Raw genomic sequence first — 22,254 nt, 5'->3', positions numbered from 1 at the left:
CCTCACGTCCTCTGTTTGCTGTGTTGGTGCTGAAGAGGCACCGTCACAGGCCTGTGGCCCCATGTTATGCTCCTAAATATAGCCCGCAGTCTCCCTAACACACAAACACATTGCAGTTATTTATTTATTTTGCAGGGGTTGGTGGTCCCAGGAGGGCTGCAGGGTGCATAGTAACAGAGTGGCGCTGAGTTGCCTCATCGCCCTGCACAGCCTCCACACATGTAGTGTGAGCCTGTGGAGACCTGAGCCTGCAGGTCTTCAAACAATAAGGACTTTGCAACTTACTTGCGTGTTTGTTCTCCGGCTTGTTATTTACAAGAGGTCCTGAATACTGTGTGCAAAGATAGGAGGTTTCTTCTTCTTCTCTATGCTGTCATTCAACCATTATTAATACTAACTTATCAGGGATGAAATGTCTTCCCTCTGTTACTTTGAGCCGGCGCTAGGTTAGTCTCCCGCCCTCCCTCCTTCCTCTCCTTCCTCTCATCCATCTATCTGTCATTTCTAATTTACCCAGAAAAGGAAAGGGATGAAATATGATGCTTCTCTCCTCCCTTCCCCTCTTTCTCCGCTTCTCCTCTTTAGCGCTCAGTGAAACATGCACTGAACATCTTGACCATTGTGTGTGTGCTAACATGTGGAGATGTATTCACAACTGTGCTGTGTTCATATCTGCCCACAGGCTGTAGAGGGTTTACAGTGGAGCTGAACCCAGAGCTCAGTCCTAGTTTAAGATGCCTTTTAACACTAAGCAGCCGCTCAGGCCTCTGGAGATCGCTCTGCTTAAAGACTTCGCTCAGATAAAGAGCGAACATGAACCATCGGTTGATCAACAGGACGTGTGTTAGTGTTCGTACTCAGGCTGACGTGTTCCACGCCGCTGTTTTCAGAGGAGGGAGCTCTGCAATTCGACTCATGAATATTCAAATGACGCCATGAATATGTAACCGTCACAATGTAAATAATTCAACTGCCTCCGGCCGCGCTGTGTTCTGGTGGTGTTCTGAGTCCGAGCTCGGCTTTGTGAACCACGGACGACCGTCGCGACCCGTTGGTTTGAGACCGCAGAACATACGTCATGGCGTGGCGGCATCGCAGACGTTTCAGCGTCTCGGCCGAGTCCTGATCTGAAAATATATATATTACTGTTATTTTTAACGGCTATATACTTCTAACCCTACGTGGCTGTGATACGATCACTGTCGTTGTCGTACGACCTGGCTCAAGTTAAACCCTTTTAATAAAACGCATACAGGGAATCATTGCAATACAACCTTCTTTTATCATCTAGTTTAACAGATTCTCCGCTGTAAAATATTTGCCGTTTTTTCCGGCTCCAGTGTGGATTTGCGAAGACGTGAGGCGGCTCGACCCGCTAGCTTCTCCCTTCATCGATCACAAGATAATACAATCATTTTGTACAGAGCGGCGCTGCTTATTGAGCAGGCCGCACAGATCGGGTAGCGAGTGACCCGTAGTGATACAATAACGTGATATCGGATCGGTGCTCACGCTCACGTACTCGCCGATACCCGATCCAGTGTTTTAGGATCTGTACCGGAGACATTTCCGATACCGGTGACAGGATAAATCTAAGGTAGCATCATGTTGCTAAGAAGACAGCATCGTGGCACGTGGTTGGGGGGGTTCAATACACACACACACACACACACACACACACACACACACACACACACACACACACACCATGTCTTACACATCACAACCCTCTGTGACTTCAGTGGAACGACGCTTGAATAGGAGCGAGAATTAGAGATGAAGGGCAGACCGTTGAGGAGAGAGGACACGCTTCCTCCTCCCAGAGGGAGCAGAAGAATGGAGCGTCGTCCTCTCTGACTTTGTCCTCGCCGGGGGCCGTTTGCATTAACCTCAGAACACAGAGGACGGCTGCAGCCTGCTGAGACAACGGACGACGGCACTGTGATTTTAAAAAAAGGGTTGTAATTGTGTCGTGCGTTTTTTTTTGTTTTTTTTTACAGCGGAGCAACGATGAGAACGGGAACTGCTCGGGGGGCAGCATGGAGTTTCCCACCACCAACCTGTACGAGCTGGAGAGCCGGGTGTTCACCGACCACTGGTCCATCCCGTACAAGAGGGAGGAGTCCCTGGGCAAGTGTCTTATCGCCTCCACCTGCCTCGCCCGGCACGGTAAGAAAAAAAAAGTGTTTGTGACGGTTCTGCGTTGAACCAAAACTGCTCGCCATCTGCGTTTTGGTGTGTGTGTGGGTGGCATGTTATCACATGTTGTTATTTTGGACTCTCGAGCTGTACCTCCCTTCAGTCACAGATATTTATTCTCTGTCCCCGTGTTTTGAGTGTGAGATAAATGTGTGAATCCTAACCGCTCCCTCTCCGGCAGGTCTTGCTGACGCCGACGAAAACTGTAAGCGCTTCATAGACCGGTGCATGCCGGAGGCCTTTAAGAAGGTGAGCAGCAGCGACCTGAAGTGTGTGTCTTTTTAGTTCTCCATTCGTCGACGTGTACGCCTTTTCCTGACCGTCCTCCGTCTTGTCCGCCGTCACCAGTTGCTGACCAGCAGTGCCGTTCACAAGTGGGGCACCGAGATCCACGAGGGAATCTACAACATGCTGATGTTGCTGGTGGAGCTGGTTGCGGAGAGGGTGAAGCAGGACCCCGTCCCCGTCAACCTGATGGGAGTCCTGACTATGGTGTGTTCTCAAAATACTTTGTCTTTTTTATTACCTTTCTTCTGTCTTTGTGTACTCTTTCTTGAAACTCCTTTTTATCGTCGTGATGTCCGCTGAAGTCCTCGCGTGGGAATAGAGCCGATCGTTTTACCCAGAATGCATGGCGAGCGAGTAGAGCGTGTTGACTTCTCTATCGTGCGGCTGCAGCTAAAAGCAGAAGAAGACAAACATCTGAGGGTGAAGAAGAAGAAGAAGAAGGCTCGTTAACATCTTTGTGTTAACGAGCCTTCTTCTTCTTCTTCTTCTTCTTCTTCTTCAGATGTAGAGCTGGAGAGACCACGGGACAGAGTCATGGAAGGGAGGGTAGTTAATGACCAAGTTGAGAGCCGGTGTGACTGTGTTCTGTTTGTCGTCGTTGTCTTTGTGTCCAGGCCTTCAACCCGGATAACGAGTACCACTTCAAGAACCGGATGAAGGCCTGTCAGAGGAACTGGGCGGAGGTTTTTGGAGAAGAGGCCAACATGTTCGCCGTCTCTCCGAGCAACGCCTATCAGAAGGTAAGGGGCGACGTGTGTGTGTGTGTGTGTGTGTGTGTGTGTGTGTGTGTGTGTGTGTGTGTGTGTGTGTGTGTGTGTGTGTGTGTGTGTGTGTGTGTGTGTGTGTGTGTGTGTATAAAGTATGAACACACACACACTCCCTTAGGAGGGGCCGACAAATTCTTCATCCCCGCTGTTGTGAAACTGAGCCTCTGGGGTTCAGATGAACATGTGTGACTGACACACAACAGCTGTCAGAGAGAGAGAGAGAGAGAGAGTGTGTGTGTGTGTGTGTGTGTGTGTGTGTGTGTGTGTGTCTCAATAATCTGCAGTGTCACTGCTGAATACGTCCATTAATAAACATACTTCTCTCTCCCAGGAGCCTCACGGTTGGCTGGTTGATTTGGTGAATCGAGTGAGTAATGAGCCAGATGTTTGTCTCCTATACACTAATGCCATATCTGTGTTAGTCTGGCCTCATGTGTCCTCTTTCCTCTTTTTTTTTTTCTGTGTGTGTGTCAAGTTTGGAGAGTTGGGAGGATTCACCGCCATCCAGGCGAAGCTCAACATGGATGAACTGGAGATTGCTGTAAGAGAAGGCGTCCTTCCTTTGATCTTGTTGCCTTCCTTTTTTTAAATAGTCCGACGTGACGTGAGAGTAATGAGACGCTTCCGCTGCTGCTGCTGGATGGAGAGAAGCGCTGCAGACTGACTTTTTTTAGACAGACTAATGCAGGCGAAAGGTCACCGTTGTTCACCCCCACGGCTCTCAGCTGCAGAGTACACCCCCACCCCCCACCCCCCACCCCTCACCCCCACCAACACACAAACACACTCTCTCATCCTCCCGCTGTGTGGTGGTTAAATTGCTCGGTTGTGTTGTGTGTTCTGAGGCATCCTTGTACTGATGCTTCCTTCTGGGAACCTGGCCGGAACCACAGCAGCGCATAGCCATTGATTCAGTGTGTGTGACACACACACACACACACACACCCTTGTGTTTCAAGACAGGTCGGGTGGGTTTGGCTAATAAAGACGAGTCAGATTCATGTAAGGTGTGTGTGTGTGTGTGTGTGTGTGTGTGTGTGTGTGTGTGTGTGTGTGTGTGTGTGTGTGTGTGTGTGTGTGTGTGTGTGTGTGTGTGTGCGCAGATAAGAGTCAATAAGAGTGTGTGAGCTGTTGGATACTTAACATACTACAAGCACGAGAGAGAGAGAGAAAGTGAAAGGAGGAAAGATAATGGGATGAGTGCTCCCTCCTCCACTGGGGCTGACTCATTCATTTGTCTGCTTTAAGCAGGAAGTCAAGTGTGTTTATGTGTGTGTGTGGGGGGGGGTGGTTCACTGGGTGAATAGAGAGAGGAAGGTGGAGGAGACAGGAGCCCAGAAGCAGAGATGGAAGATGTCCAGAAGCAGGAACACGGGAGCCATTCATTAAGCTTCTGTGATTTAGCACTCGGAGGACGAATAACAGCTGGACTCTGGTATTGGAAGCTCACCCTCGCACATCTGTTCACGCTCACTCACTCGCTCACATGCACCGGTGAGAACCTGAGGGCGTGTAAGACGAGGACCTAGTCGTCACGTCATCACCTGTTGCGTTTGTGGACCGCTGTTTTTTTTTTTTTTTTTTTTAAGCTTTGAGTTTGGAGAGCGACCACATCTAGACTGAGGAGGAGTCTCTGGTAGAGACCTGTCAATCACCGTGTTGCCCCGCCCCTACCTGTCAGACTCTGCTGGTGTTTCATGAGTTGGTTTCGTTTGTCTGTTTTGTATCTGAGTCTCTTCCGCTCTGCCTCCACAGTGCGTGTCGGCTCTGGTTCAGCCTCTTGGAGTCGGTGCAGAATATCTAAACTCCAGCCTCGTCCAGGTGAGCGACTGCATACACACCTATTGGTATTGTGCTGTTACATCTTTGTTTCTCCTGTTATCTGTCTGGTATGTTCTGTTTTTGTCTGCGTTTATTCGCTGTATCTTCTGACTGTTTTTGTATTGTTTTTCGCAGCCCATGCTTGATCCAGTCATCCATAAGATGATCACGTACGTGCAGAACCTGGAGGAAAAGGACCTTAAAGACAAGGTAGCATTTTATCCTCCTCATCCTCACTTCACTGGAACTTATGGAGAGAAAACCTGCTTTATCGCTTGTTTAAAGGAGATGTTTTCACAGCGTTACACAGATAGTTAAGACCTGTTTAACCTCCTGACAGAAGCTCTAAACACCTTGTAATACATTAAAGTTCATTTTTAACTATTTATACAATCGTTAAAAATACAAATGCTCCCCAAAAAATGTGCAATGAAAGCATATCTTTAAATATAAAAACTATAATTCATGTCCTAATCATTTGAATTGTGTGTTTTTACAATAACAAAGCAAAAAACACTTTGAATTTTGGCTTTTTTTGTCCAAATCTTTGTTGAATTCGACGCGTGTTAAAAGCACAATGAGTTGTTTTTCTTTCCCTATAAAACAATGTATGTACTTTTCGGGACACTTTTTGGCATCGACCTAGCGACAAGGTGCCAGATGGAAAGCAGGCATCCAAGATTAAGCTACCAAAATGGCGGACATAGCGGCCAAAATACGTAATTATAAAGTGGCAAACGTGGTAGCTATTGCCGAGCCTGTAAGGAGGGACCACATTTGAATAACGGATAATAATTAAAGATGTCTCTCCTCTATGCGTCGGCCCACCGTAGCGTCTGGTGAGCATCCCGGACCTTCTGTCGGCCATCAAGCTGCTGTGCATGAGGTTCCAGAGGGAGCTGGTCACTGTGGTGGATGACCTGAGGCTGGACACGCTGCTGCGCATGCTGAAAACCCCCCACTTCTCTACCAAGATGAACTCCCTCAAAGAGGTCAGCGCTTTGAAATCTAAACTACACGAGACTTCTCTTCTTCTTCTTCTTCCTCTTTTTTTTTTTGGTGTGTTTTTAATGAGTTTCTGTCTCTTCTCTCAGGTGACCAAGTTGATAGAGGAGAGCACTGTGTCAAAGACGGTGAAAAATGCCATCGACACAGATAAACTTTTGGACTGGCTGGTGGAGAACTCGGTCCTATCAATAGCACTGGAGGGTAAGACAAGCCATCACGTCCGCACAAAGTGATGTAAACGTTTGTCACAAAGTGCTTTTGTATGAATACATCCTGAAAGCGATCCTGTTTGACGGTGCTCATTAAATATGTTCGTGTCTCAGGTAACATTGATCAAGCTCAGTACTGTGAGAGAATCAAGGGAATCATTGAGTTGCTGGGAAGTAAACTGTCGCTGGACGAACTCTCCAAGATCTGGAAGATACAGGTCAGCACCGGTGAACCCAGCGAAGGAACACGACAACACTTCTGACAAATGGTCAAAAGACACACGTTCCTGCTTTCCATGAATCTATTGGTTCTTTTGTGATCATTTCAGGCGGGCCAGTCGTCAACCGTGATAGAAAACATTCATACAATCATCGCTGCTGCTGCTGTGAAGTTCAGCTTTGATCAGCTCACCCACCTCTTCGTCCTCATACAGAAGGTCAGTGCCGTGTTGGCTCAATGGGGACTGTTTTGTACGTCTTTGAATTGAGTAAATAGTCTTTTTGTTGTTGTTGCATGTTGTTCAGAGCTGGGAGGTGGAGAGTGACCGCGTGAGGCAGAAGCTGCTCAGTCTGATCGGGAGGATTGGCAGAGAGGCTCGCTCTGAAACTACAACAGGAAAGGTATGTTGGCAGATCCACGGCTGGATTACGGCACGAGCCAAGTGGGCAAAGTGTCAGGGGCCCCAAAGCCAACCCACAAAAAAAAACATTTAAAGAGGCGTATATCAACCAGAAACATAAAACGACTAAAATCAGACACAGAAAGACTGTAAAACAACCACAAAGAGACACACAACTATGAAAAGGGGGGTAAAACAACCACAAAGATACACAAAACCAAAAATAGATGTGTAACAGCTACAAAGAGACACAAACCGACCACAAAGAGACGCAAGAACACCACAGAGTCGCCTAACGACTGCAAAGAGACGCCTAACAACTACAAAGAGACACAAACCGACCACAAAGAGACTTAAGAAAACCACTAAGAGACGCCTAACGATTGCAAAGAGACGCCTAACGACTGCAAAGAGACACAAAACCGCTATACAGTGATATGTAACAACTACAAAGAGACACAAACCGACCACAAAGAGACGCAAGAACACCACAGAGAGTTGCGTAACAACTCCAAAGAGACACAAAACCACTACACAGTGATATGTAACGAATGCAAAGAGACACAAACCGACCGCAAAGAGACGCAAGAAAACCACAGAGACGCATAACGACTGCAAAGAGACACAAAACCACACAGATACGTAGCCACTTCAAAGAGACATAAAACGACCACAAAGAGACACTAAACCACTACACAGTGATACCTAACAAATGCAAAGAGACACAAAACCACAAATAGATGTGTAACGACGACAAAGAGACATAAAACAAACCCCAAAAGAGGCTAAAAGAGGTGGTGGGGCCTCATGCATGTCTGTACGAGGGGCCCGTTGTCTCATGGGTCTGTCTGTCCTTCTGTCAAGGCTCAGGACATTGAGAAGTAAATAGAAGGTTTTGTTATTAAAGTCTGAAGCGTGTCGTGTCTGTTTAGGTGCTGGAGGTGCTGTGGGAGTTGGCTCACCTCCCCACCCTGCCCACCAGTCTGGTTCAGCAGGCGCTGGAGGAGCACCTGGGGATCCTGAGCGACGCCTACGCTGTCAAGGAGACCGTGAAACGCAGTTACATAATTAAATGTATTGAGGACATCAAGAAGGTGAGACAGACGTGCTACAGTTGCTTCTTCTTGTCTTTGTGGGGGTGGAGTGTTTATGGTGGTTGATGGTGTTCCAGAGTCATTCCAGGACAAGCTCTTAGAAGAGAAGAGGAAATGTATTTGTTGTTTATTTTGTGTTTACATTCAGGAAAACACTGTTTCTTATTGTGCAGCTCACTCAGTCTGTTTGAATGAAACTATGGACCATTTCTGACAAGAAAAGAAAAGAGAAAAAAGATCCTTTAAGTCATTATAATAACTTAGCGTCTCCAAATATGCACTTATATCACTTCAATAATCAAACTTCCTCAAAATAATGACTTCCTATCTCAAAATAATGAGAAGCTTTTTCAAAATGACTTCCTATTTCAAAATGAGTTAGTATCTCATAATAATGAGTTAGTATCTCATAATAATGTTAATATATCATAATAATGAGTTAGTATCTCATAATAATGTTAATATCTCATAATAATGAGTTAGTATCTCATAATAATGTTAGTATCTCATAATAATGACTTAGTATCACATAATGACTTAGTATCTCATAAAAATGAGTTAATATCGCATAATAATGACTTAGTAGCTCATAATAATGAGTTAGTATCGCATAATAATGACTTAGTAGCTCATAATGAGTTAGTATCGCACAATTACTTTGTATTTCATAATAATGTTAGTATCTCATAATAATGAGTTAATATCTCATAATAATGAGTTGGTATCTCATAATAATTACTTTATATCTCATAATAATGTTAGTATCTCATAATAATGAGTTAATATCTCATAATAATGAGTTGGTATCTCATAATAATTACTTTATATCTCATAATAATGTTAGTATCTCATAATAATGTTAGTATCTCATAATAATGTTAGTATCTCATAATAATGAGTTAATATCTCATAATAATGACTTAGTATCTCATAATAATGAGTTAGTATCTCATAATAATGTTAGTATCTCATAATAATGTTAGTATCTCATAATAATGAGTTAATATCTCATAATAATGACTTAGTATCTCATAATAATGACTTAGTATCTCATAATAATGACTTAGTATCGCATAATAATGAGTTAGTATCTCATAATAATGAGTTAATATCTCATAATAATGAGTTAATATCTCATAATAATGACTTAGTATCTCATAATAATGACTTAGTATCTCATAATAATGACTTAGTATCGCATAATAATGAGTTAGTATCTCATAATAATGTTAGTATCTCATAATAATGACTTAGTATCTCTAAATTATAAGACACTACCATATTGAGACACTAACTAAACATTTTGAGATACTAAGTCGTTATTTTGAGAGATGTTCTCATAATGTCTCACAGGATCTTTTTGTTTTTTGTATATATCACATTGGTGTAAAAGGTCTTCCATAGCAAACATTGGGCGTCTACATATTTCTGCCTGCTGTGACAGTTTAGTCCTAAAGTTAGCATGTCCTCGTTAGCATGCATGTTATTCTTCAGCTACAGTTTGTTTACACGCGTTTCTTCTGAGTTTGCCTCCGTCCAGTGTTCACGGAGCTGCAGTGGGTTGTGGAGATGAAGCGTCTCACTAACTGTCTTTCACGTGTTCATTATTCATTTCAAAGCTTTTTATAAAGAACTCATTTCCTCTGATAGCACGAGATCTCTCCTTTGACTCTCCCTTTGATCCTTTGACTCAGTGTTCACTTGAGTCAAAGGAGCTACTATATCCTCTATGTGCTAACCAACTAATGCTCCATAATAATGATAATAACTGTTTGTAAAATCATGTTGACAGATTCAAGAAACGACACATAATATGATTGTACTCCTCTGTTCTTTAAAGGAGTCTTTCACATTGATTGATTTAGCATTTCTACAATAACTCCTCTTGTGTTCACCCGAAAATACGGTAAAACAGTCGTAATGTAAAATATGTCTTCAGAGGAGACGGCGTAATTGTCGTCAAATACTGCACCTTAATAAACACGTATAACATATTATTTTTAAGTAGACTTGATTGATTTATTATTAATAGAAATGAGTGAAAGCCGATGGAAGGAATGTGTGTTTTACATTGACGTACAGGAAACGAGAAGTGAACTGTGTTCAGAGTCAAACTGCCCCTCAAAATGAAATGTATGTTTCTAGACTCACACTCAGGAGGACTGTAAAGGCAGCGACACTCAAAGCTCATTTCTTACTGGCACTTGGGGCAAGAAGAAAGCTAACTCTGTGGTCAAAGTAAGAGAACAAGCCTGTACCGCTTATCTGCTGCCAATGAACAAATCTGTATCCAAATTCACCAAACCGATGGTTGGAGGAAGGTGCTTCACCACACAGGGGGTTCACTGGTCACCGGTTGATAATTTCACACTTGATTGTAACGAGAGGTAGTCAAACTGTGTGTGTGTGTGTGTGTGTGTGTGTGTGTGTGTGTGTGTGTGTGTGTGTGTTAATCTCCTGCTTGCTTCACTGTTGGCTCTGACTTAACGGTTACACAGCGGTGTTGATCTGGTCCTGGGTGAGAGCTGGCGGCGTTTAAATGAGTGATTATTTTTAATTTTTTTAGCTGCTGGATGAATGGTCGGCTTTGGTGAAAGTGCAAATACATTTACTACTCATGCAGAGAGGAATCTAATCAGAGCCTCGGATCTATAAAAAGTACGTGTTTGAGAGTTGATTTGGAGGATAACCTTTAATCTTCAGCCCGTTCTAAAGGGACGGGTAGAGTCTGTGTTCTACTACAGTACATGAGTTCATAGAACCAGACGGGAGAACCAGCACGGGAGCAAAGTTACGCTGTATTTAGCATGTTCTCACCTCTTTACCTTTCTGAGGGGAACTGAAGACGCTCTCGTCAAAGGCACCGGACTCCGTTGACAAAAACACTGATTCTACCTTAACTTGTTCAGTTCCACATCAGAAAAGAAAAGGTTTCGCTGCCCTCGTCCACAGCAGAACATTACTTTTCTCCCGTGCTGGTTCTCCAAACATCTACTGTAGTAGAACACTGACTGTGGAGGAGAACCTCACACCTCCTTTTAAACGGTCAAAAGTCTTGATCCGATGGTTTACGTCCCAGGCTCTGGTTTTTCTTTCTCATGTTTACACAACTGCAAAAAAAATGATCAGGTCTGTGACGACAAAGTAATCTGATTACAAAAATCTGATTAGTACTCGTTTGTGTGCTCATTCTGCCTTAATGGACATCATTATCGTGTGTGTGTGTGTGTGTGTGTGTGTGTGTGTGTGTGTGTGTGTGTGTGTGTGTGTGTGTGTGTGTGTGTGTGTGTGTGTGTGTGTGTGTGTGTCAACAGGCCTCTCAGCAGAGCAGTCCTCAGGCGGTCTGGGTTGTTCCTGCTCTCCGTCAGCTGCACGAGATCACCCGTTCTTTCATCAAGCAGACCTATCAGAAACAAGACAAGGTAACGCTAACGCACATGCTAGCAGACAGACGAGCTAACGCGTCATCAAAATCGATTTTTTTTTTAACCGGGTCTGTGCAACGCTGCCACGATAGCCTCTCCCTTCCGTTTGACCCCCTGCAGAGCATCATCCAGGACTTGAAGAAGAACTTTGAGATCGTGAAGCTGGTCACGGGGTCCCTCGTGTGCTGCCATCGCCTGGCCGTCACCGCCGCGGCAAACAACGGCCTCTCGGGCTCCACTCTGGTGGACGGACGATACACCTACCAGGAGGTTCGTCCTCGTCCCGATGTCTCTCGTCAGCTCGTTTCTTAGTTAAAGGACGATTAGGATGTTTAGAAGCGTGTTTGTGTGACGTCCACAGTCAGGCGTTCTAGTGCAGTAGACGAGTTCTTAGAACCAGACAGGAGCACAAAGTCATGTTCTGCTGTGTTTCTAACTCTTCTCTTTAGTATCTGGACAGCCACCTGCGCTTCCTGGCCTTCTTCCTCCAGGAGGCCAGCCTCTACCTGGTCTGGAACAGGGCCAAGGAGCTCTGGGAGTGTCTGGTCTCGGGGCCGGACGTCTGTGAGCTCGACCGCGAGGTATGAAGACCGTTATGCAAATGAAGTGCCGTTTGTTTGTGTTTGCAAAACAGCTTTTTTTTTACTCTCTGCAGGAGCAAAGGCTCTGCAAACATTAGCTGTAAGCTCCACTCACTCTTGTATGTTAGAGCAGTGTTTAAGGCATGAACATACAGGAACATGAACATACATACAGGAACATGAACATACGTACAGGTACATGAACATACATACAGGTACATGAACATACATACAGGTACATGAACATACATACAGGAACATGAACATACGTACAGGAACATGAACATACGTACAGGTACATGAACATACATACAGGTACATGAACATACGTACAGGTACATGAACATACATACAGGTACATGAACATACGTACAGGTACATGAACATACATACAGGTACATGAACATACATACAGGAACATGAACATACGTACAGGAACATGAACATACATACAGGTACATGAACATACGTACAGGAACATGAACATACATACAGGAACATGAACATACGTACAGGAACATGAACATACGTACAGGAACATGAACATACGTACAGGTACATGAACATACATACAGGAACATGAACATACGTACAGGTACATGAACATACATACAGGTACATGAACATACATACAGGAACATGAACATACGTACAGGAACATGAACATACGTACAGGAACATGAACATACGTACAGGAACATGAACATACATACAGGTACATGAACATACATACAGGAACATGAACATACGTACAGGAACATGAACATACGTACAGGTACATGAACATACGTACAGGAACATGAACATACATACAGGTACATGAACATACATACAGGTACATGAACATACGTACAGGAACATGAACATACAGTTGTGGTCAAAAGTTTACATACACTTGTAAAGAACATAATGTCATGGCTCTCTTGAGTTTCCAGTTATTTCTACAACTCTGATTTTTCTCTGATAGAGTGATTGGAACAGATACTTCTTTGTCACAAAAAACATTCATGAAGTTTGGTTCTTTCATGACTTTATTATGGGTTAACAGAAAAAGTGATCAAATCTGCTGGGTCAAAAATATACATACAGCAGTGCTAATATTTGGTTACATGTCCCTTGGCCATTTTCACTTCAATTAGGCGCTTTTGGTAGCCATCCACAAGCTTCTGGCAAGCTTCTCGTTGAATCTTTGACCACTCCTCTTGACAGAATTGGTGCAGTTCAGTTAAATTTGAAGGCTTACTGACATGGACTTGTTTCTTCAGCATTGTCCACATGTTCTCAATGGGATTTAAGTCAGGACTTTGGGAAGGCCATTCTAAAACCCTAATTCTAGCCTGATTTAGCCATTCCATTACCACTTTTGATGTGTGTTTGGGGTCATTGTCCTGTTGGAACACCCAACTGCGCCCGAGACCCAACCTTCGGGCTGATGATTTTAGGTTATCTTGAAGAATTTGAAGGTAATCCTCCTTCTTCATTATCCCATTTACTCTCTGTAAAGCACCAGTTCCATTGGCAGCAAAACAGCCCCACAGCATAATACTACCACCACCGTGCTTGACGGTAGGCATGGTGTTCTTGGGGTTAAAGGCCTCACCTTTTCTCCTCCAAACATATTGCTGGGCATTGTGGCCAAACAGCTCGATTTTTGTTTCGTCTGACCACAGAACTTTCCTCCAGAAGGTCTTATCTTTGTCCATGTGATCAGCAGCAAACTTCAGTCGAGCCTTAAGGTGCCGCTTTTGGAGCAAGGGCTTCCTTCTTGCACGGCAGCCTCTCAGTCCATGGAGATGCAAAACACGCTTGACTGTGGACACTGACACCTGTGTTCCAGCAGCTTCTAATTCTTGGCAGATCTGCTTTTTGGTGGTTCTCGGTTGACTCTTCACCCTCCTGACCAATTTTCTCTCAGCAGCAGGTGATAGCTTGCGTTTTCTTCCTGATCGTGGCAGTGACAAAACAGTGCCATGCACTTTACGCTTACAAACAATTGTTTGCACTGCTGCTCTTGGGACCTGCAGCTGCTTTGAAATGGCTCCAAGTGACTTTCCTGACTTGTTCAAGTCAATGATTCGCTTTTTCAGATCCATCCTGAGCTCCTTTGACCTTCCCATTGTAGCGTTTGTGTGCGTTTGTATCCAATGAGCCCTATTTAAATGGCCTCAGAGAAGTCACCAGCTGTAGTCACTCATAATCACTCACAAGAAGTTAAGAGGCCATGCTATGAAGCTCATTTCATTGACACAACTTTCTAAGTCACCAAAATTGCTAATTCATGTTGCTGTATGTATATTTTTGACCCAGCAGATTTTGTCACTTTTTCTGTTAACCCATAATAAAGTCATGAAAGAACCAAACTTCATGAATGTTTTTTGTGACAAAGAAGTATCTGTTCCAATCACTCTATCAGAGAAAAATCAGAGTTGTAGAAATAACTGGAAACTCAAGAGAGCCATGACATTATGTTCTTTACAAGTGTATGTAAACTTTTGACCACAACTGTACGTACAGGTACGTAAACAGACGAAAATGTGTTGTTGATTTCTGGGTGAATTGTCCTTTTTTAAGTTGTGAGTTAATCAGTGTAACACTAAAATAGGCAGATTACCCTCTGTGTCAGTAAACGTGGCGCGTGTGTTCTCGATGTGTGCAGTCGTGTTTCGAGTGGTTCACTAAAGGACAACACGACCTGGAGAGCGACGTGCAGCAGCAGCTCTTCAAGGAGAAGATCCTGAAACTGGAGCCCTACGAGATCACCATGAACGGTGAGGAACTCTTCACAGAGATGCAGCGTTACAGCCCCTCTGGATGACTTCATGCACGTGATGCAACGTGTTTTTTTAATGTTTCCCCAGGTTTCAATCTGTTTAAGACCTTCTTCGAGAACGTTAATCTGTGCGACCATCGCCTCAAGCGCCAGGGAACTCAGCTGGTCGGTGCTCACGCTCACGTCTTTATAGAAGGTGAAACACACACCGTGGTCACAGCTCTACTGAACGTACGACGTGTTCTGCTTTCAGTGCGTGGAGCGCCTTGACCTGGCGGGGATGGATTTTATCTGGCGCATCGCCATGGAAACCCCTGATGAAGAGATCGCCAACGAGGCGATCCAGCTCATTATCACATACAGCTACACCAACCTCAATCCCAAGATGAAGAAGGTCAGTGTGTGTGTGTGTGTGTGGGGGGGGGGGGGGGGGGGGGGGGGGGGGGGCTCCTCACTCTTCTAGCAGTCAGTGTTTGACTGCAGTAGTTTGGGGAAGCAGAGCAGCACAGGAGCAAAGTAGTGTACCGCTCTCATCTCATCTTCAACCTCTTATCTGGGATCGGGTCTCGGGGGCAACAGCTCCAGCAGGTGGACCCCAAGCTTCCCTTTCCCGGTGCCACATCAGCTCAGCTCTGACTGGGGGGGATCCCGAGGAGCTCCCAGGATCAGTTTGGAGATATAGTCCCTCCACCTGGTTCTGGGCCCTCCCTCGGGGGTCTCCTCCCAGCCGGTCGTGCCTCCTCTAGGGAGGTGTTCCAGGTGGCATCCTCACCAGATGCCCGAAACCACCTCAACTGGCTCCCAAGTCTCACGATATCACACACTGACCGATGGACTAGACCAGCTCCCGTGTTGTTGTGTAATATTGCTGTTTTTTGTGAATGGAGTCTTGGTGGCTTGGAAGAGAACACGGATCGCGGTTTCAGTTCCCCGTCGGAGACGTCTAGATGTCTGGCAGAAAGGGGAAGCGGTGAAAATGTTCACACGACCTCAATCTGAACACTGTCCTTTTTAAAGATGCTGCCATCTTGTTTTAACAGTATTTTCTGCAAAAAGAAGAAATGCTTTATATAATTGAGTTATTCCAGTCGGTGTCACATATTAAATGAATTTCTCTTCCTTGCAGGATTCTGTGTCTTTGCACAAGAAGTTCATCGCCGATTGTTACAAGCGACTGGAGGTACGTATCGGACCTGTTCACTCACAGGAGAGATCTGTGAACACCAGACGGCCGAGCGCTCATTCGCCTCTTCTTTTTCACGTTGCTCTCAGGCAGCCAGCTCGGCCCTCGGGGGCCCGACTTTGACGCACGCCGTCACGAGGGCCACCAAGATGCTGACCGCCACCGCCATGCCGACCGTGGCCACGTCTGTACAGTCACCATCCAGGTACAGAGGGGGGTTTGGGTAAGAACATAGTTACTAATTAAAACACCTTTCTTTGAGAGTTTTCCTCCTCACTAAAAAAAAAAGTACTAGCACTTCAAAAAAGACCAGTAGAAACACTTTATGTTGAAACTCTTCTGTGTGTTTTCATCCGTAGATCCACGAAGCTGGTGATAATCGAAAGACTGCTGCTACTGGCTGAACGCTACGTCATCACTATAGAGGTGAGCCCGTCGTCTAACAAGTCTGTAATAAACTGTTGAGCCAAAACACAGACACTCTGAGCCTGAAGGCAACTCTATCTGTGGAGCACATTTAAAATATGGACGGTCGATGTGTTTTCTTTGTGTGCTTGTTTCCGTGTAGGATCTGTACTCCGTTCCTCGCACTATTCTACCTCACGGGGCCTCGTTCAACGGACACCCCGTCACTCTCCACATCACCTACGAGTCAACCAAAGACACTTTCACCTTAGAGGTATTCACTTTGTCTTACTTCTCCTAGTTCACCGTGGGATGAACCCTTCATCTACAGAGGAAGTAACCCTGTTCTCTCTCTCTCTGTGTGTGTGTGTGTGTGTGTGTGTGTGTGTGTGTGTGTGTGTGTGTGTGTGTGTGTGTGTGTGTGTGTGTGTGTGTCCTGCAGACCCACAGTAATGAGACAATAGGAAGCATCCGGTGGAAGATATCTGAGCACTTGAGCTGCCCGGTGGATAACGTCCAGATCTTCGCCAATGACAGTGTGGTAAGTGTGGATTACTAATCTTAAGTTACGAACTACAGATCAACGCACAGAGCCTGACTCCGCCCCCTTCTCTCTCCGCTCCCTCCGCCGGGTTTCAGATGACCATGAACCGGGACCAGAAGCTGCTCTCCCAGCTCGGCTTCAGCGACGAGCAGACCCTGACGGTGAAGAGCTCGGGCACCGGCACCCCCTCCGGCAGCTCCGAGTCCTCGGCCTCGGCCTCCAGCAGTTCCAGCTCCGCCGTCTTCAACTCCGCCTACGCCTTGGAGCAGGTAGCCGACACGGCGACATGACCGTGCGCTTAAAAAAACAAAAAAAACAATAACCGTCGATTCTGACGACACGCTGCGTCTGTGTTCCTCTGTCTCCAGGAGAAGTCCCTGCCCGGTGTGGTGATGGCTTTGGTGTGTAACGTGTTTGAGATGCTCTACCAGCTGGCTAACCTGGACGAAACCAGGTGAGATGGTCCAGCTCTAATAGCTCTGGAGCAGTTGGATCAGATGAACACTCTGACTGCTGCAGAGCCGTTTTTGTCCCGTGAATGAATGTCATTCACCTTTCCCGCTAAAGACAGAAGCCAGATGTTGGCAGGTGTTGGACTTCATGTCCTCATTCAGTATGTCGTTGTCTCCAGGATCACCCTCCGCGTGAGGAAGCTGCTGCTGCTGATTCCCACAGATCCAGAAGTGCAGGATGCTCTCGACAACTTTGTTCCCAAAGAATCCAGCGTCTGGAGCCACCAGGTACGTCTGAGCAGTCAGTGACGCGTTCAGGTCACGTTGAAGCTCTCCATTCGTTGTCCTAATTGTGTCGTAATACGTCTTATCTACGTCCTGCTACATCTCTCTGTCTCTCATCTGTCTCTATTGTGTTTCTAACCCTTCTCTGTTCTCTTTCCCACAGAAGACACTGTTCCAGGGTACAGGCTCTCGCTCTCCGTCTATGTCCTCCAAGCAGCAGCACCAGCCCAGCGCGGCCTCCATCTTGGAGTCCCTCTTCAGGTCCTCGGCCCCGGGCATGTCCACCTTCAGAGTGCTGTACAACCTGGAGGTACGCACACATGTGACCACACACACACACACACACACACACACACACACACACACACACACACAGCAGTCAACGCAGTATGCATGAAACACCTCTTCTCAACCCTTAAAGGTAGATGAGTGACTTCTTCTTCTTCTTCTTCTTCTTCTTCTTCTTCTTCTTCTCTGTGTGTTTGTCAGGTGTTGAGTTCAAAGCTCATGCCCACGTCAGACGATGAGATGGCGAAAACCAGCAGCAAGTCCTTCTGTGAGAACTTCCTTAAAGCAGGAGGCCTCAGGTAACAGAACGTTTGCTTTGAAAGCTTTCATACAAAGTTTGATGGACATTCAACAAAAACACAAACCTGTCGTACTCAACTGTAGTATTTCTGTGTTTGCTCTGCAGTCTGGTGGTGAATGTTATGCAGAGAGATTCCATCCCATCAGAGGTGGACTACGAGACCAGACAAGGAGTCTACTCAATCTGCCTTCAGTTGGCCAGGTGCAGAATCACACACACACACACACACACACACACACACACACACACACACACACACACACACACACACACACACACACACACACACACACACACAGGGGTTGATATTCTGGGCCATGAATCGGGTCAGACTTCATAGTCAATTGTTGTTGTTGTTGTTGTTGTTGTTGTTTTTTGCAGGTTTCTGCTGGTCGGCCAGAGTATGCCTTCGGCGCTGGACGATGACGTCATCAGGGACGAGGCGTTGTCGTCTCGTCCGTTTCGTAACGCCGGACGAGCGGGACGGCAGCTGTCTCTCTGTGGAACTCCGGAGAAGTCGTCCTACAGGCAGATGTCTCTGTCCGAGCGCTCCTCCATCCGAGTCGAGGAGATCGTCCCGGCAGCCCGCGTCGCTATTCAGGTAAAACACACACACACACACACACACACACACACACACACACACACACACCGTCCATTCAGCACCCATACTGTTGTTTTTTTTTTAAACATTCGTCGTTGTGTTTCCAGACCATGGAGGTGGGTGACTTCACCTCCACTGTGGCCTGTTTCATGCGTCTGACCTGGGCAGCTGCAGCAGGCCGGTTGGATCTGGTCGGCAGCCCGCAGCCAATCAGAGAGACCCACAGCTCCCTGCTGCCTCAGGGGGTCCGCACCAGAGTCAGCAGTACAGGTGTGACACAGGAAGCACGCTTTGCATGTTAACAGGCCCTAATGATAGTCAACATTCAACAAACAAACGCTCAATAAACGACAGTAGATCAAATGTCTTGTGTTTCCTTCGCAGGGAGTAACTGCAGCTCCAGCAGTGAGGGGGAGACCACGCCTACAGCGTTGCATGCTGGGATATGTGTGAGACAGCAGTGCGTTTCTATCAAAGACACCATCATCGCCCGCGAGGCTCTGTCGCTGCTGGTCACCTGTCTGCAGCTCCGCTGCCAGCAGCTGTGTAAGACTCACGCAGACGCAGACGCAGCACTGATGATGGTGACTGAACATTAGGCCTCTCTGTGCTGACGCTGACTCTGTGGTTGGTTTCTCTCTCTCTCTCTCTCTCTCTCCAGGTTCTTTTTACAACCTTCCCTCCGTCAACGACTTCATCATCGATGTTCTGCTGGGCTCTCCCAGCGGAGAGGTAAACGACGCCCTCTTGTTTGTTTAGCATCGCAGTAGAAATCCATCCTGCGCGTTGCAGTGAGCGTTTACACTCACACGTCTCTGCCTCCCTTCAGATCCGCCGCGTTGCTTGTGATCAGCTCTACACTCTGAGCCAGACGGACACGTCGGCCTTCGCCGAAGTCCAGAAACCCAACTTGTTCCTCATCTCCGTCGTCCTCACCGCCCAGCTGCCGTTGTGGAGTCCTACTTCCATCATGAGAGGGGTCAACCAGAGGTACTTCAGAAACAGACACACACACACAACAAACACAGTTCAGCAAAGGTCTTTGTGTTGATGCTGCTTTTCCTCTCAGGTTGCTGTCCCAATGCACCGAGTACTTCGACCTAAGATGTCAGCTTCTGGACGACCTGACCAGTAAGATTCTCCCCCTCTTCACTCACTTTTATCAACGCCTAGATGTGAAGACTTGTCCCAGATGTAAGTAATCTCTTCTTCTTGTATTGTCTCTCAGCGTCGGAGATGGAGGTGTTGAAAGTCAGCGCAGCCACGATGCTGGAGGACGAGATCTCTTGGCTCGACAACTTCGAGCCCAGTTGGAGCTCCGAGATGGAGACCAGCGAGGCGGACAACATCCTCCTGGCAGGACACCTCCGGCTCATCAAGACCTTGCTCTCGCTCTGCGGCAACGACAAGGAGCATCTCGGTGAGCGTGACTTCATTACTCTCCGTTGCTTTTGGGTTACTTCAATACCAAATATGCACATAATGATGATTTAACTCTTTCCTCCAGGTGCGTCTCTGATCCAGCAGTTGTTGGACGACTTCCTGTTTCGAGCGTCGCGCATCATCATCAACAGTTCAAACCCGACGCCCTCCCCGGCCCCCAGCCACGACTTCCACCCAAAGTACGACACGTTAGTCCCCCCCCCCCTCCCTTTCATTCAATCTGTCCTCCCGTGCATCGGACTGTTTTAAACGTCGTTAACCCGCTAACGTTAACGTTGTGGTGTGTTCAGGTGCAGCACGGCCAGCAGCCGGCTGGCGGCCTACGAGGTGCTGGTGATGCTCGCGGACAGCTCTCTGGCCAACCTCCGGCTGATCACCAGGGAGCTCATGTCCATGCACCACCAGTCCGACTCGTCCCTCTGCAAGGAGTTCGATGTGAGACACTCGCCGAAATCACATTTCTTGCTCTAATATTTGGAGGTTGGGTGGTAGTTTCAATGTGAATCAAACCCTGTGTGTGTGTGTGTGTGTGTGTGTGTCTCTCTCTCTCAGTACCTTCCCCCCGTAGAGAGCCGGTCCGTCTCAGGTTTCGTTGGGTTGAAGAACGGTGGAGCCACGTGTTACATGAACGCTGTGTTTCAGCAGCTCTACATGCAGCCGGGCCTCCCAGAGGTACGCACCGGTTATCTATGATCCATGTACCGTTCAGCTTCTGCATTCACAGAGTCATCCAGTATCAGTACAAGTGTGTGTGTGTGTGTGTGTGTGTGTGTGTGTGTGTGTGTGTGTGTTTTGAAGGCTTTCCTGTCCATCGAGGACGACACGGACCAGCCGGAGGAGAGCGTCTTCTACCAGGTCCAGTCTTTGTTCGGCCACCTGATGGAGAGCAAACTGCAGTACTACATACCTGAGAACTTCTGGAAGGTAACGGACCGCTGGGTGTGCTCAAACGTTACGGCACAAGTGTGTTCGTTAGAGCGGTAACAGACAACATTTCCCCTCCTCGTGTTGTTGGTTCCGCTGTTGACCTCAGACTCGACTACGATATTAAAGCTCGATATTTCTTGAAATGCATTTAATTGCAAGTCGTACCTAATGCTCCTCAGAGGAACCACAGTCCTCTGCTCGTTTGCCTCTCTCTCTCTCTCTCTCTCTCTCTCTCTCTCTCTCTCTCTCTCTCTCTCTCTCTCTCTCTCTCTCCCCCCAGCTGACACTAAAACCGCGTTTGGTTTTCTAAAGTTACATCAGTAGTTCCGGCGTCAACCGCACAGAGCTCACATCGAGCCGCCGACAAACAAAGGCCGCCATCGTCTTCCTGTTCTGGTTGCGAACAGCGGTTGAAGCACTTCCTTTTTGTTCTGTAAAAAGGAGTCGTTGTGACAGACAGAACCGCATGTGAACTGAAAGCAAGGCGGCCGATGGGGAACCGACCCAAACGCAGACGGGGTCGTTACACCGTAGGGATTACACTGTGTGATTCAGTTTGTTGTGCCGCTCATAGCAACGCAATGACCCGTTCACCGTCTGAAACAAGGAAGAGTCTGAGCAGGTTCTCACCATCGGGTTTGGAGATGAATCTTCGGTTGAACCGGGGCTTGACTTTCATTCAAACATGGATTCACTACATAAAGCTGCTGATTTTACAATCTACCTCATTCTGCCGGCAGAGTCAAGTTTAGTTTAGTTTTAGTTATAAGATTCATCAAGTTTTTATATTTTTGAGTTATATCAACGGATTGCATTAATGTTAACACACACACACACACACACACACACACACACACACACACACACACACACACACACACACACACACACTAGCTATCATCAACTATTATTCATGTGCAAATGTGTTTTGCCTGCTGCAGATCTTCAAGATGTGGAACAAGGAGTTGTACGTCAGAGAGCAGCAGGATGCGTACGAGTTCTTCACCAGTCTGGTGGATCAGCTTGACGAACATCTCAAG

At 46.6% G+C, this 22,254-nt stretch overlaps 1 protein-coding gene across 3 annotated transcripts in view; it reads left to right on the top strand.

The window, feature by feature from the left end:
- Positions 1–22,254, top strand: part of usp24 (ubiquitin specific peptidase 24) — a 33,267-nt gene that overhangs the window by 1,706 nt on the left and 9,307 nt on the right. The window contains exons 2-45 of one of the 3 annotated variants that reach the window (XM_068725527.1): positions 2,001–2,169; positions 2,381–2,448; positions 2,548–2,691; positions 3,102–3,227; positions 3,586–3,621; positions 3,730–3,795; positions 5,010–5,075; positions 5,211–5,285; positions 5,909–6,067; positions 6,170–6,284; positions 6,407–6,510; positions 6,622–6,729; positions 6,818–6,913; positions 7,845–8,006; positions 10,152–10,244; positions 11,321–11,428; positions 11,552–11,701; positions 11,881–12,012; positions 14,669–14,780; positions 14,871–14,947; positions 15,036–15,176; positions 15,909–15,962; positions 16,055–16,170; positions 16,325–16,391; positions 16,534–16,644; positions 16,813–16,911; positions 17,010–17,183; positions 17,283–17,368; positions 17,546–17,654; positions 17,815–17,961; positions 18,141–18,238; positions 18,346–18,441; positions 18,622–18,841; positions 18,952–19,114; positions 19,229–19,390; positions 19,506–19,576; positions 19,674–19,834; positions 19,914–19,975; positions 20,073–20,264; positions 20,352–20,466; positions 20,578–20,722; positions 20,840–20,959; positions 21,086–21,211; positions 22,156–22,254. In XM_068725527.1, the coding sequence (XP_068581628.1) occupies positions 2,001–2,169; positions 2,381–2,448; positions 2,548–2,691; positions 3,102–3,227; positions 3,586–3,621; positions 3,730–3,795; positions 5,010–5,075; positions 5,211–5,285; positions 5,909–6,067; positions 6,170–6,284; positions 6,407–6,510; positions 6,622–6,729; positions 6,818–6,913; positions 7,845–8,006; positions 10,152–10,244; positions 11,321–11,428; positions 11,552–11,701; positions 11,881–12,012; positions 14,669–14,780; positions 14,871–14,947; positions 15,036–15,176; positions 15,909–15,962; positions 16,055–16,170; positions 16,325–16,391; positions 16,534–16,644; positions 16,813–16,911; positions 17,010–17,183; positions 17,283–17,368; positions 17,546–17,654; positions 17,815–17,961; positions 18,141–18,238; positions 18,346–18,441; positions 18,622–18,841; positions 18,952–19,114; positions 19,229–19,390; positions 19,506–19,576; positions 19,674–19,834; positions 19,914–19,975; positions 20,073–20,264; positions 20,352–20,466; positions 20,578–20,722; positions 20,840–20,959; positions 21,086–21,211; positions 22,156–22,254 (5,100 nt within the window). Of the gene's footprint in view, positions 1–2,000; positions 2,170–2,380; positions 2,449–2,547; positions 2,692–3,101; positions 3,228–3,585; positions 3,622–3,729; positions 3,796–5,009; positions 5,076–5,210; positions 5,286–5,908; positions 6,068–6,169; positions 6,285–6,406; positions 6,511–6,621; positions 6,730–6,817; positions 6,914–7,844; positions 8,007–10,151; positions 10,245–11,320; positions 11,429–11,551; positions 11,702–11,880; positions 12,013–14,668; positions 14,781–14,870; positions 14,948–15,035; positions 15,177–15,908; positions 15,963–16,054; positions 16,189–16,324; positions 16,392–16,533; positions 16,645–16,812; positions 16,912–17,009; positions 17,184–17,282; positions 17,369–17,545; positions 17,655–17,814; positions 17,962–18,140; positions 18,239–18,345; positions 18,442–18,621; positions 18,842–18,951; positions 19,115–19,228; positions 19,391–19,505; positions 19,577–19,673; positions 19,835–19,913; positions 19,976–20,072; positions 20,265–20,351; positions 20,467–20,577; positions 20,723–20,839; positions 20,960–21,085; positions 21,212–22,155 lie in introns of all 3 variants that reach the window. The other 2 variants (XM_068725525.1, XM_068725528.1) reach the window with 2 other exon arrangements.

Source organism: Cebidichthys violaceus, unplaced genomic scaffold (genome assembly GCF_023349555.1).
Source record: "Cebidichthys violaceus isolate CVI_PGR_0920_01 unplaced genomic scaffold, fCebVio1.0.p SCAF_35, whole genome shotgun sequence".
In the NCBI taxonomy this organism is placed as follows: domain Eukaryota; kingdom Metazoa; phylum Chordata; class Actinopteri; order Perciformes; family Stichaeidae; genus Cebidichthys; species Cebidichthys violaceus.
Note: the sequence above shows the minus strand (reverse complement) of the source record. Positions and strands in the feature narration are given on the sequence as shown.